Source organism: Callospermophilus lateralis, chromosome 10 (genome assembly GCF_048772815.1).
Source record: "Callospermophilus lateralis isolate mCalLat2 chromosome 10, mCalLat2.hap1, whole genome shotgun sequence".
NCBI lineage: Eukaryota > Metazoa > Chordata > Mammalia > Rodentia > Sciuridae > Callospermophilus > Callospermophilus lateralis.
In genome coordinates, this window is record NC_135314.1 from 77244650 (window position 1) to 77260121 (window position 15472).

The following is a 15472-nucleotide window of genomic DNA, read 5'->3' on the forward strand; positions in this document are numbered from 1 at the left end:
CAAAATCCCAACAAGCACCATCACTAGCTCATACTTAAAAGTGGCTCTGCATGCTGTGTACCAGGAGGGGCTATCAGGAATATGCACATAAGCACTTCATGCTGAGTAGCTCCCACCCCCACACTGGGGATTGAACTCAGAGCCTCACACAGGTTAAAGCAAGAACCCCTTTTCTGAGCTACATCCCCAACACTTTTTTATTTTGGGACGGGACCTTGTTAAGTTGCCAAGGCTGGCCTTAACCTTGTAATCCTCCTGCCTCAGCCTCTTAAGTCTCTGGGATTACAGGTGTGTACCACTGCATCTGCATCTGGCCTGAATGCTTTTTGAATATTTTTTCCTAGAGCATCAGGGAAGCCCAGGGAAGGCATCAAAGGCCCAAGTAGATCTGAAGGACTGGGGAAGACATCCACCTGAAACAGTTTGACAAAGACCTATAGTCTCAATCTGTTAAGTGGGATGTGTGTGTGTGTGTGTGTGTGTGTGTGTGTGTGTGTGGTGTAGTAGCAATCAAAATGTAAAGTTTGGAAGAGAAAAAAAACCTTATCTAAGGAATCTTTCCAAATAATTAAGAACTTAAATTCAGAGCGGGTAAGGAGGAAAAAGAAAAATACAAAAAGAAAAGTGAGTAGGATCTCATTCAGCATAGCAGTGTATTCTCGGTAATTTTTTTTTTTTTAAAGTTCTTTCTTGCTTTAATATATTCAAAACAAGGTTAAAAATTCATCCAAGTAAATGGTAAAAAGAAAAATATGTATAGAACGTTTTAAATATGAAAAACTGAAATGGGATGGAGAAGGCATATTCCATTTTTACTTTATTTTATTTAGATTTTTTTGCAGTGCTGCAGATCAAACCCAGGGCCTCAGGGGCATGCTAAGCAAGCAAACTACCACACAGCCACATCCCCAGCCCACAAGAGTAGGATTAAGTGAACATCCATCATTCTAAAAAGTTCCAACTAAAAAGCCCCCAATAGTACAACACATAGAAGTGGGCAACACATAGGTCAGAGTGTAATTACATCTCCTGGCCCAGATTTACATGTTGTCCTTATTGTCACTCCCCACTTAGTTCTTGTTTCCTGTCCCATACCCAGCCTGAGCACCTTTGCAAGTCCCTATCTGGTGGTGTACAGGGTGTCTTTCCTAGCTCAGATACAGGCACCTTGGTTAGTCTCAGAATGGAAATATTCTCCTTGTAGCTGTCTGACTCCCCAAGTTCTGTAACTGTGGGCTCTCAAGTTGGTATTTTTCTGGTTCTATACTCTCACCTTTTCTACTAAGCAGTTCTTCTTAGTAGAAGACCCTGTATCAGTCAGTTACTTTGGTCTTTGCTTTAAGAGAACAAGATTTGCCCCAATGCCAGTCCTCCACTCAATTTGAAGATTACATAACCTCTTCTCAGAATCCTGTTTATCTGCTAAAAGCACCCAAGCTCTTTATAATAATTAATAGATCATTTGACGATTTACATCTTATTATTTCACTTCCCCTGCCCTCTAGGGAACCAAACAAGATTGTCCAGATGATGAAGAATACTGACCCATTTTTAACATATAGTCCTCTGACACCAAATTAAAATCATCTCCATCACTTCACTCATGCCCTAAGTATTGTTTGACAATGAAGGAAAATAGTCACTCAGCTTGCTGAATCTGGGCCCAATTATGGTGTCTCTAAATGACTCAATGATGATGACAGGATCTTCAGTTATAAGGACATAGAACAGACACAGATGTACACTCATACTTGGCTAGCAGATGCAAAAAAGTAAAAAAAAAAAAAAAAGCGTTACTGTTCTTCTAGATCTTGCTGACCAAGTCAAATGAATCGAACATTACATTATGGTTATGGTATGCTATAGCTGTAACTGGGAAAAAAAAATACAAGTCTGACTTGCTTAGGAGATAAAAGAAAACTGCATACATAGAATAAAGACTGATTATGGCTATTTTTATGAGTTCCCCTAAAAATTAGACTGAACAGTGAAAAGTCCCATTGAAAAAGCAAGAAAACATAAATTATAGGCCTGATTACTAAGAGCCTATCTCAAGTTAAGGAAGCTTTCTAGTAAGTTCCATCTAATTACTCTGCAAACTGCTGGAACTCTAGTTATTTATCCATAAACATAGCTGATGTCAGTGTGGTGCAACAATTAAAATTACATATTAAACAAGAATTGCTAAAAGATAAGCAGGATAATATCCAAACCAAACTATCAGACTCTGGCCATGAAAGCAGATATAAAAATGAATAAAATAGTATGATATATGTAATTTTCTGCTTAGTAATCAACATCCTTAAACAAGCAAGTGCACACAGTTCTAACACAAGGATCTAAAGAAGGAAAAAAGGAGTTGTTCAAAAAGTCCTGACTCTTTCCAGAGTTTCTGTAACTACAAAATAGATGCAATAATGTACTTAAAGAACATTGATGGGAAACCCACTTACATCTCATTTTCTTAAATGCTTAAAAAGAACCCTCCTGGTAAACCCTAGAGAATCTTCTTTAAAAAAATGATAAAACTTCTTAAGACAATGCTGCAGTTATTTTCTACAGAAGGGTACACTTGTTCATTTTCTTCATTCATTCAAAAAAATGCTCATTTGGTTGCCACCAAAGGGTTTTGTAGTAGACTCTGTAGGAGACACAAATGAATCACTTAGCTACTCCTCCTGTTCTCAAGAAGTTTATATTTTAGTAGGGTTGATTTTGATATATATAAATAATACAAAATCAAAAGTGGCAAGAACTGTAATATAAATTCTTATGGTGTGTGACTGGCATTATAGTATTTAGACATATCATCTGCTTCATATGTGTATTCTATGATGTATATTACTAACACTCTGTCTCCCACAGAGGAGATAAAATATAGGCACATGTGTGCTGACATATGTGTGTGTAAATAAAAACTAAAAGACCCTTTGAATATATAATTTGCATCGAAAAGCCAGCATCATGGTTGGTACCAAAGAACACTCAGGATGACAGATGTGAAAATTTAAAAAAAAAAAATAGTAACTGTATTGCATATAAAAATAGTGATAATCACAGAAGTTATAACAATTCTGAGCCGTAATAGAAACTCTAAAGAAAAGCTGTAATAAGACACTGCTTTAAGCCAGTTTGGATTTAATTACCTCACATTTGTGTCCATAAAACCAGCTTCCTCAACGTGTTTTTATTGGACAGGATTCTGTGAATGTTCCTATAATCCTGTAGTGTCAGTACTTGAACATGAATATAAGTATTCCAAGACAGTAGTCTTCAAACTGAGGAACATGTACCCCTGAGGGTACACAAAGACTTTGCAGAGGTATAGGCATGGAGAGCTTTAAGGGAATTAGTGTCTACATTGGCATTTGATACATATACTCTTTCCAAAACTGACCTGCCAGAAGTGTTTATGTTATTCTGTGAATTCTCCTTTTCTAATAACCCTCTCAAAATATCCATCATGCTTAGCTAACTCTTACCAAGTGCCTATTTCTGGGTTGGAAACCCCTCCGGGGCACCAGACAAAGGAATAACTACAGAAAGCCTTATTCCTGCCAGGGATGGTGGTGTACACCTGTAATCCCAGCAACCTGGGAATTGAGACAGTAGGATCACAAGTTCAAGGCCAGCTTCAGCAGCTTATCCAGGTTCTAAGCAGTTTAGTGACATCCTGCTTAAAAATAAAAAATAAAAAAAAAAAAAGGAGGCTAGGGTTGTGACTCAGTGGTAGAGTGCTTGCCTTGCACATGTGAGGCATTGGGTTCAATTTTTAGCACCACCTAAAAAAATACATAAATTTATTAAAAAAAAAAAAAAAGAAACCAAAAAAGGATGGGGTTGTAGCTCAGTGGTAAAGCACCCTGGGTTCAATCCCCAATACCAAAAAATATATGAAAAAATAAAAAAGAAAGCAAGCCTTAACTCCTAGAGTTCCAGGAGAGCAGCAGCAGGGTTGCTCAGAACCAACACTGGATGGAATACTGCTTTGTCTTCAAAGTAGTTCAGGGCAAGTTCCTGTGTCTGGAAGTGAGATGGTTGCTAGAGGAAAGTGTATTTACATATTTACTGAAGTTGAAGTCAGATTTTCTTCATGAAAGAATGACTGATTTGGCTGTTTGATTTGTTAATGAGGACATTTGTTCATGTCAGACATGAAAATATCTTTTGTAACCAGTAAAACCTTGAATTAAAAACATGGAGATGGTAGTTTCAAAATGTGTAAAAACTTTCCTAGCTTCAAACAAACAACAACAACAACAAAAAAAAAAAAAACAGAAATAAATGAAATTTGTTCTTTAGATTGACAGTTTCTCGAGTGTTCCTTGATAGACACCTTGTATGTGGGAACAGTCCCAGGCAATGGTTTACATTTGGAGTTGGAGAGGCAGTGTGATATGGGGAAACAACACAGGCTTTGCTCCTTCCTGACCTTTTTGAAACCAAAGGTCTCATTTTCAGGAAGTATCTGACAGGTAAATAGTAAATTTTTGCTATCTGTAGTCAGTCCAAAGGCCAGCAGACCTGGCATCATCTGGGACCCACCCCAGACCTACTGAATTGGAATCTGTAGTTTAACAAAATTCCAGGTGATTCAAAATACACTGAAATGTGAGAAACACTGATAAAGAACATATCATTAGAAGGGCAGATAGAATCACTAAGTGTATATAACTCAGATGGGAACTTTATGTTACACCTGCTTAAATAAAGCTGAATAAGGCAGGATGATGGATTGCAAATTTTAATGACAGGCTTATATATAACGTGCATGCATGTAGTAAAGCACCATAATATACTCGAGCACGCACATGCACACACACACGCGCGCACACACACACACACACACACACACACACACACAAACAGATCAGTGGTTCTCAACTGAAGGCAATATTGCTCCCAGAAGACTGGCAATTCTGGTTGTTATCATTGGAGGATGCTGCTAAACTTCTTAGAGTACCCAGAATGGCTCTCCACAATAAGAATTTATATGGCTCCAAAGGTCAGTAGTGCTGAGGTTGGAAAAACCATGGCATAGACAATATAACATTCCTATATAATGGCATTTTAATCAGAACTATTAGTGGAAAAAGGAGTCATAATTTGCATACACAGCTCTAAAGAAATGGATTTCAGGTCTGGAAAGTTCTGCATCTCAAGATTCCATGCTACTTTCAAGATTATGAGAACCCTGGTTAAAAGCTCTCAATATCATTTATCTGTGTTTGCTAGCAAATCCAGAGGTCATGATAATCTGCCAGTCATATCAATGCTAAAACCCTATTAATTTGCTAAGAAAAATAATGGAGAGGGCTGGGTTGTGGCTCAGTGAAGAGCACTTGCCTAGCATGTGTGAGGCACTGGGTTCCATTATCAGCACCACATATAAATAAATAAAAAATAAAGGTCCATCAACAACTAAAATAATTAATTAATTAAAAAGAATAATGGAGACAGATTAGTTACTATTTTATCTCAAATCATTTCTACTTAAAGAAGGAAGCTAGGCTTAGGAGCTTCAACTCAACATCCTACTTACCCTATATTTTCTTCAAGACCCTAAACTCACCTCAAACTTAACCTTCAAATGTTCCTGATATAACACAAGAAATAGTGACTTAGTCTTAGCCCACTCACCAACTATCAGGAGTGGTTTCTCTCACCCTCTCTCTCACATGTATCCAGCCATCACTACACACAGCCAAAAGTCTCTAAAAAGTTTGTCAGGGTTTCCTGCCCTCAGTTCCCACTAGTTCCTGGCCCCAAGCTCTGGAGTTGATTGCTGAGGGTATAGTTTTTTGTTTTGTGTCCAACCCCCCCCCCCCCCGCAAATAAACCCCTACTTCCTTTCCTGACAGGATTTAGTAGACTAGGCTGCTGACTGTCCCATGGGAAATAGTGAAGTTACTGGGAAACAAGGAATGAGAAAACAGTTGGAGCAAATGTACTCAAATTGTTAGTATTTTTAGATTAGGCAGAGGGGAGTGAAGGGAAGGGAGGGGAAGGGTATGGGGGTAGGAATGATAGTAGAATGAATCAGAAGTTATTACCCTATGTACATATATGACTACCTGACCAGTGTGATTTTACATCATGTACAACCAGAAAATGAGAACTTATACTCTATTTATATATGATGTGTCAATGTGAATTCCACTGTCATGTATAACTAATTGGAACAAATTAAAAAATTGTCAGTTTATATAATTACCTTATAAGATGGAACTTGGGGAGCAGATGGTGGTGGGAGCCAGTTTACAAAATCCAGGAAAAAGTTGCATCACACTTTCATCACGCTGAAAAAGATGCACTATGCCTGCTCCCCAAAACAATGAACACAATGGAAACAAATGAAACATCTTCAAAACCTTTTCGCTGGCTACTGCCCTGCCCAGATTTCCTAATCACTATTCCATTAGGGCTCATTTTATTATACTGAAAATCATCTTCTTGCCCTTACATCTTAAGAAAACACATCCCCTTCTCATAAAAATGAAAAGTGGGGCTAAGGTGTAGTTTGGTTGGAAGAGATCTTGCATGAGCTCTTGCATGTAGCATGAGCAAGATCCTGAGTGTGATTTCTAGCCCCACCCCACACGCACACACACATAAAATAAAAAAGAAAGAAAAAGCAGTACATGCTATTGTTTAATAAATTTTAAAAAAATCTATGAAATTATTCTGTAATAAAACTGTAAGCAACTGGGGTGTAGCAAGGGTAAACTATTTCAGTGAAGTTATGATCAATGCTTTGTCAAGACCATTAAATCCAATGCTGATGCTAAGGCAGGAGGAAGAAGCTCTTTGCCAAAGTTTCTGTAATTATTTCACCACCAAAGCATTTTACCTGTGGACTCTGCCACTAGATCCCACAACCATTCAGGAAGAAGATACCATGATTTTCTTCTCAGACTCCCAGGTTTCTCAAGTACAGAGTGGGGAGCAGCCAGAAGCTATGAGCAAGCCTCTTACCAATACCCTAGATGAGATCATCAACCCCACCCCAGCATCCTGCCTAGTCTTCTAAAGTTCACAGGCCACAGCCCCTGGGCTAGTCTCTTGTTAGGTTCTCAAAACAGGAAAAACTAAAAGTGGGTCCTCCCCACAAAAGACTTTGGGAATTCTTACATTACACAGTTATTTTAAACATGTTCCTTCTGTGTAGTATAATTACAGAAAAGAGAAGATTCAGATCTCAAAAATGACTCTTTATCTCCAAGACTTCCCTAGATTAGTTTCTTTTTCAAATGTCCTCTCAAATTCTTAACTTACAAAAAGTTCTGTGACAAGGATAAAAGACATGCATTGGAATAATTAACTCATTCCTAATATAAATGATTTATTAACATTATGAACACTTTAGTCTTGATCAGAAAGCGAGTACTGTTTTCATCCACGTCAAGTCCTTTAAATTCCTCAGGGATTCCATTCTATTTTAGCTTCTGTATAACAATACTGCAGAACCGTAATTACATCCTCTATAATCAGCCCATTCCCAGTGCAATTAACAGAGCCACAAATTTAAAACTACAATCTCCCTACTGAAGTTACTAAACATGTGGAAGAGACAGTTTATTCTGCATGTGAAATGCTTTCCTGTTATGCAAATAAATTTAAAAGAAAAAATAGCATGTAGTAATAGTCTTCATTTAAGAGGGAATCACTATGATCCTGATAATAGTTTCCCGTCCATCATTTCTAGTATTGGATTCTCATCAATAAGCTCTTTCCTTCCAAATTCCTTGCTCTTCCCATATGTTATGAAAACCCTCAAGCTTGGTTCAGATGCCTCAACTTCCTTCATTAAACTATCATTAACTAGGAGGAAAGTGGTTCTCAGATAATGACATGCTAGTGCAAAACAAGCTTTAATTGGCAGAGCAGTCCATCAATGAAGTGCATAACTTCTAAGCAATGTGAATAAAATTTTATCTTAACTAAGAATCAGGGAGTGAACACTAAATATTACTATATCACACATTTTAATGATTCACGCAAACCATTTAATAAATATAGGAATCATAATTAATAAAACAAGAACAACAGCAACATTTATCAAATGTTTACCTTGTTCCAGGACTGTAATAATCTTAGATGAATCACTTCATTTAATTTTCACAAAAAGCCCCTAAGGTAAATAAAGTGATTGTCCTCATTTTTCATATGAGAAAATTGACCCTCAGAGATATTAAATAACTGCCCAGGTTCATTAAAGCAGCTGGCAAGAGTAGGGCCAATCTTGAAGCCAGGTCTAACCGAATCTCAAGCTCGTATCCATTTTCACAGCCATCAGGCTGGACCTCCCTCTCTGATTGTTACATGGCAATTTAAAACAAATATTCTTGTCTTTTCCATAAAGGTTCCTGGTAAGCTACAACTGTTACTAATCAATGGTAGTTAACCAAAAAGCAAGATATTTCTTTAACAAGATTCTCTTTCCCTCATCAAATTCAGGAACTCCTTCCCACATTCCATGTGAACTGATACAATCTTTTCAAATTACATAACTGTTTAATCATAGATGTGAGTTACCAAAGCAGCAATCACAAATTAGAATGCACTCTTGTATTTTTCAGATTAAAGAAGCTGATTGGTCAAGAAACCGAGTCCCAGCAGAAGAAGGAGAAAGAAAAGGAAAAGAGGGTCACCACCCTGAAAGAGGAGCTGACCAAGCTGAAGTCTTTTGCTTTGATGGTGGTGGACGAACAACAAAGGCTTACAGCACAGCTCACCCTTCAAAGACAGAAAATTCAAGACCTGACCACAAGTGCACAGGAAACACATGCTAAACTAACTCTTGCTGAAGCCAGAGTTCAGGAAGAAGAGCAGAAGGCAACCAGACTAGAGAAAGAACTGCAAATACAGACCACAAAGTTTCATCAGAACCAAGACGAAATTATGGCAAAGCTCACCAATGAGGACAGTCAAAATCGTCAGCTTCGACAAAAGCTGGCAGCACTCAGTCGGCAAATTGATGAGTTAGAAGAGACAAACAGATCTTTAAGAAAAGCAGAAGAGGAGCTGCAAGATATAAAAGAAAAAATCAACAAGGGAGAATATGGAAATGCTGGCATAATGGCTGAGGTAGAGGAGCTCAGGAAGCGTGTGCTAGACATGGAAGGAAAAGATGAAGAGCTCATAAAGATGGAGGAACAGTGCAGAGATCTCAATAAGAGGCTTGAGAAGGAAACAGCACAGAGTAAAGACTTTAAACTAGAAGTTGAAAAGCTCAATAAAAGGATTATGGCTCTGGAAAAATTAGAAGATGCTTTCAACAAAAGCAAACAAGAATGCTACTCTCTTAAATGCAACTTAGAAAAAGAAAGGACAACCACAAAGCAGTTGTCTCAGGAACTAGAGAGTTTAAAAGTGAGGATCAAAGAGCTAGAAGCCATTGAAAGTAGGCTGGAAAAGACAGAATTCACTCTGAAGGAGGATCTGACTAAACTGAAAACATTAACTGTGATGCTTGTGGATGAACGGAAAACAATGAGTGAAAAATTAAAGCAAACGGAAGATAAATTACAAGCTGCTTCTTCCCAGCTTCAAGTGGAGCAGAACAAAGTAACAACAGTTACTGAGAAGTTAATTGAGGAAACTAAAAGGGCACTCAAGTCCAAAACTGATGTGGAAGAAAAGATGTTCAATGTAACCAAGGAAAGAGATGATCTAAAAAACAAACTGAAAGCAGAAGAGGAGAAAGGAAATGATCTCTTGTCAAAAGTCAATATGTTGAAAAACAGGCTTCAATCATTGGAAGCAAGTGAGAAAGATTTCCTAAAAAACAAAGACTCTGGTAAGTCCACAACAGCTTTACACCAAGAAAACAATAAGATTAAAGAACTCTCCCAAGAAGTGGAAAGACTGAAACTAAAGCTAAAGGATATGAAAGCCATTGAGGATGATCTCATGAAAACAGAAGATGAATATGAGACTCTGGAACGAAGGTATGCTAATGAACGAGAAAAAGCTCAATTTTTATCTGAAGAGCTAGAGCATGTTAAAATGGAACTTGCCAAGTACAAGTTGGCAGAAAAGACAGAGTCCAGCCATGAACAATGGCTTTTCAAAAGGCTTCAAGAAGAAGAAGCTAAATCAGGGCATCTATCAAGAGAAGTGGATGCATTAAAAGAGAAAATTCATGAATACATGGCAACTGAGGACCTAATATGTCACCTCCAGGGAGATCACTCCATTCTGCAAAAGAAACTAAATCAACAAGAAAACAGGAACAGAGATTTAGGAAGAGAGATCGAAAACCTCACTAAAGAGCTAGAGAGGTACCGGCATTGTAGTAAGAGCCTCCGTCCTAGTCTCAATGGACGAAGAATCTCTGACCCTCAAGTATTTTCTAAAGAAGTTCAAACAGAAGCATTAGACAATGAGCCACCAGATTACAAGAGTCTCATTCCTCTGGAAAGAGCAGTCATTAATGGTCAGTTGTATGAGGAGAGTGAGGAACAAGATGAGGACCATAATGAGGAGGAATCTGTGCTGTCCTTCAGATGCAACACGTCCACTCCCCTTCCTGTGAACAGGAAGCTATGGATTCCTTGGATGAAATCCAAGGAGAGCCATCCTCAAAATGGGAAAATACAAACTAAACCCAATGGCAACTTCATGCAACCTGGAGATCTAGTCCTAAGCCATACACCTGGACAGCCGCTTCATATAAAGGTTACGCCAGACCATGCCCAAAATACAGCCACTCTTGAAATCACAAGTCCAACCACAGAGAGCCCTCTCTCTTACACAAGCACTGCAGTGATACCAAACTGTGGCACCCCAAAACAGAGGATAACCATTCTCCAAAATGCTTCCATAACACCAATGAAGTCCAAAACCTCTACTGAAGGCCTCCCGAATTTAGATCAAGGTATGTCCCCAATTGCCATGGCAACCTTTGCCAGAGCACAGACCCCAGAGTCTTGTGGTTCTATAACTCCAGAAAGGACAATGTCACCTATTCAGGTTTTGGCTATGACTGGTTCAGCTAGCTCTCCTGAGCAGGGACGCTCCCCAGAGCCAATAGAAATCAGTGCCAAGCACGCGATTTTCAGAGTCTCCCCAGACCGGCAGTCATCGTGGCAGTTTCAACGTGCAAACAGTAATAGTTCAAGTGTGATAACTACTGAGGATAATAAAATCCACATTCACTTAGGAAGTCCTTACATGCAAGCTGTGGCCAGCCCCATGAGACCTGCCAGCCCTTCAACACCACTGCAGGATAACCGAACTCAAGGTTTAACTAATGGGGCACTAAACAAAACAACCAATAAAGTCACCAGCAGTATTACTATCACACCAACAGCTACACCTCTTCCTCGACAATCACAAATTACAGTAAGTAATATATATAACTGACCACCCTCATCCTCATCCAGTACATACTGATATTCTTGCAAGGAACTCAAATCTTTTTTTAATCATCCCTCCACATCCCCCAAAAGACTGACTGAACTTGTACTTTGGGAAGTTTGTGCATGAACTATACAAGAGTCTGAAACTAATTGTTGCCTGCATAGTCATTTCAAGTGTGCATTTACTGTATATCTTTTCATTTACATAACTGTATGGGAAATATTTAGTCTGCACTTGTATAAATACATTTTTATGTATTTCATTTTCCATAACTCACTTTAATTTGACTGCAACTTGTCGTGGTAAAATACTTTAACATTATAAAACAGTAAATAATTTGTTATTTTTACCATTGCTTGCTGAATTTTCTTTTGTTCATTTTGTTTTACACATTTGCATGTCCAATATAATTTTATTTTCTGTTTATGTCTATTAATTCTTGCTAAAAAATCAAGCAGGACCTACTTCTAATTTACAGTCAACTTCTGATCACATATTAGAAGAGGAGAAATTAGTTGAAATACTCAAAAAAATTATCTCTGTGACTTCAAAGTGAATTAAATAAAAATGTCATTTGTGACTTAAAGGACAAATTTAATATCATTCTTGGGATGCATCTCAATATCCCTGACATCGAGCACAGTGCTTAGCATTTACTGGGAATACATTAAATGTTTATTTATATGGGAATAAGATAATATTGGATAATTTGCTTTCAATGAGCATACCTAAGATGGTGGTGAAAATAAAACATTTTGAAATGTGATAGGAAGTCAGTAAGCACATTTGGAAACAAAAATTACTTTGACAATCAAAAGTTGACCGTATTTCTACCAAATGTATCTATCTATTTCCAAATCTGGATTAGCCACTATAACATAAGCTTTTCAACACTGTTTCAAAATGAAAATGTTATTCTTGTTCCTTTTTACCATTTGGTTCTCAAAACAGTTTGGATTACTAAATGTAGGTGCCACTATATCCTGTTTATAAGTAGGCTACAATCAGAAACTTACAATTTAATTATGTAGTTTTTTAAATAAACCTTGTGACAAGCAAATAAAAGTCAAAGATAGTTGTAAATGTAAGTTATAGGAGAATCTTATTTTTATAAATTCATGTGATGTATCTATCAGCAAAGGAAAGTAAATACACTGTCAATTTCCTCTGTGTTTATTGTTATGCCATTTACAAGGCTGGTGATAAAAACCGTTAAAACATCCTTGAAATTCTGATATCTGACTCATTGGACTCCCTGATCATAATCCATACTTCTGAGCAGAACATAGCAGCTTTCAGAGGAACATTTTAAATTATAAACCTGGTTCCCAAGTCACATTCCATAAATATGGAATTTTTCCTTTTTCAACCTCTTAACTGTCAATTTAAGGTGTCAATTGTATTGTCATTTATTGATTTTAAACAATTCATTTAGACATTTAGGCAAACTGTGAAGGTCTTTCAAAAAGTAAAAGGAATCTTTCCTAATTATCTTCTTTTTTCCCTGCAAAATCAATTTCATGATAGCAAACTGAGGATTTGTTGACAGAAACACTTCCATGGTGATGAACTGCAACACCACTGCTGTGGGCTTGCATCATCATTAAATAAATGTGGATGAAAGCTGAGGCTGATGATGAATGAGAAAGCTTCTGTTTAAACACATTTATCTTGGGAATCGGCAGTGACCCAACTGTATTACAAAATACATGATGGCCTAAATGTACTTCAAAACTATTTTTAAGTCAATGTGGGCAAGAAATCCAGAGAGAATTACACAGTTCATGATTGCTTTTTCAAAGTAGACAATGGAAATACTGCTACATGAGAGGTTCTTCTAGTTAATAATCAAGAGAAGATATAGGCAATGTTTTGAAGGGCACTGATCAACTGATCACAAAATTCCCAAAACCAGAAACTAGAAAGAATTCAAGAACAAAATCTTCCCAATTTTATCATGCAACAGCACAAAGAGAAAACATGTTTGCATGGTGCAGGGGGAAACAGAAGCAGAGAGAACCAGTCAAGGGATTCCCATCACCCAGGTTCCTCCTGGATGCCCTAAGTGCAGAGAGGTGAGGGGAGGGGCATTCCTACCCTTGACAGTTTCATAACAGAGTTTGGAGCTCTGGCTATTCATCAGCCCATCTATTTTGTTAGGATTCAATTACGTAAGCCATAGCAATTCTCTACAACAAAGTTAATACAAGTTCTGTGTTCCATGATTATAATACACAAATTATCATTTTATCATCAGTTTCAATCTTAACTATAAATAAGCTTTTTAAGCAGCTAATCTAACATTAATAGAAATTTACTGAAGCCTTAAGGATTACCAGTGTTAGAGGTTCCTCTTCTGGGAGGATTTTTTTTTTTTTTTTTGCAGAGTAACAATTAATATAAGCATCAAAATAAACTTTAGGAGACTGTTAGATTAATAATTTATATGTAGACTGGTAAAAGTACCACTAAAGTTCATAGTACAGACACTGTAAGTCCTGCAAAAGCATTTTTTTGTTGTTTTTACAAAATTATATTTAAAATGACACTCTGGATTTTTTGGCCCTCAATTTAAAAAATAGTTTCTTATATCCTCATGTGTGGTGAAAGAGAGAGATCACAGAACAAAGTTCTGTGGTGTGGAATTTTCCATTTGTGGTCCAATAACTGCTCAAAAAGTTCCAAATTTTGGAGCATTTTGAATTTTGAATACTAAACCTAAAATAATTGCTCAAAATGATAATAGGATTATATAAACTACTTAGAAGGTCCTCACAACCAGATCTTATAATGATAAGATATCAGGCATGGTGCCTTCATGATGCCCAAAGGATAAAATTAGGGGCACTTTGAAATGGTCCTAAAAGAGATATTTTATTAACAAATTTTAGGAACTTGCTGCCTAAGGATCCTATGGTTTTTACTGATTAAAATATAACTCCACATAAAAAACTTTTAGTAGCTTCTTTGATTCTTAATATTTACAAAGTGTGTCTCCTTTGAAACACATCAGACAAAGGCAGGGAAAGACCTTTAAATCAACCATCACTCTGGTTTCCCTATATGTTGGTTTCTGTTCATTGATTTTTTTCCTCCAAAATAATCAATTTTTCTTAACCTCCTAAGAGAAAAGATAATCAGACAAAAACTCAGAGGTCAGTGTTTCGCAAAGTAAAATCTTAACTTCCCCACAGCAAGGGAATCAGAATCTCGCAGAGGGTAGGTCCCAGAAAGCTGCATTTTAAGCAGCTCCTTAGTTGATTAGTTTGCATCATTGTTTTATAAATTTCTGTACTGATAAACATTGGCAAATGTGGTCTATCATAGCACTCTTAGGATGAATTATACCTGTACCAGGAAGTGTAACTTTCTGTCCTCTAGTGGCAACAATGACAAACAGAAGGCTTTTCTCCAGGTTTTCTTTTTATTAAAGAAGAAAGATCTAGGACTGGGGCTGTAGCTCAGTAGCAGAGCATGCATGAGGCACTGGGTTCAACCCTCAGTACCACATACAAATAAACAAACAAAATAATCGCATTCTATCCATCTACAACTACAAAAAGAAAACTTAAAAAATTTTTTAAAAAGAAGAATGATCTACATTTTACTGGGTGGGAAGGTCCCTAGTTTTTAACTGTATCAAAACACAGATATCTGAATCTTTGGCTGAACTGTGTAGCAGGGTGACACCTACAACCTCTGATTCTATCCCAGAACCCAGGCTCTGACTTAACACTGTAGCATTTCTTGGGAATGGTCCAGAACACACATTAAAGAGAGCCGCTGGATAAATAAAAACAAAGTACTCCATTCACCTTAGGACACAGTGAAGCAAATGTAAGAAAGACGTGGTTTATTAAAAAGTTCCCAAAACTTAAATCACTTTAAATTTATTTGCATTCAAACTCCAAGACCTTTCTTTGGATGGATTCTTTCCACTCTTCAAACTGAATCAAAAAGGGCTTTTGTACAATCAAATACATCTCCTAAGGGCAACAATACAGCATAAAGAATCCTTAGGGAGTCCAGCAAATTAACTAGTCAACACCTCTAAATACTTTGATAAGGAATTAACACAGTTCACTGGGTAGCACTTACAAATCTGTCA

The 15472-nt window shown here is 37.2% G+C and overlaps 2 protein-coding genes across 6 annotated transcripts in view; one reads left to right on the plus strand and one right to left on the minus strand.

The window, feature by feature from the left end:
- Cmss1 (cms1 ribosomal small subunit homolog) overlaps nt 1-15472 on the minus strand; it is a 319308-nt gene that overhangs the window by 287524 nt on the left and 16312 nt on the right. The window lies entirely within an intron of this gene.
- Filip1l (filamin A interacting protein 1 like) overlaps nt 1-15472 on the plus strand; it is a 262508-nt gene that overhangs the window by 234165 nt on the left and 12871 nt on the right. For 4 of the 5 annotated variants that reach the window (XM_076868979.2, XM_076868981.2, XM_076868980.2 and 1 more), the window contains one exon: nt 8580-12696. In XM_076868979.2, coding sequence (XP_076725094.1) covers nt 8580-11367 — 2788 coding nt within the window. In that variant the 3' untranslated portion in view covers nt 11368-12696. Of the gene's footprint in view, nt 1-8579; nt 12697-15472 lie in introns of those variants that run through there. The other variant, XM_076868984.2, reaches the window with a different exon arrangement.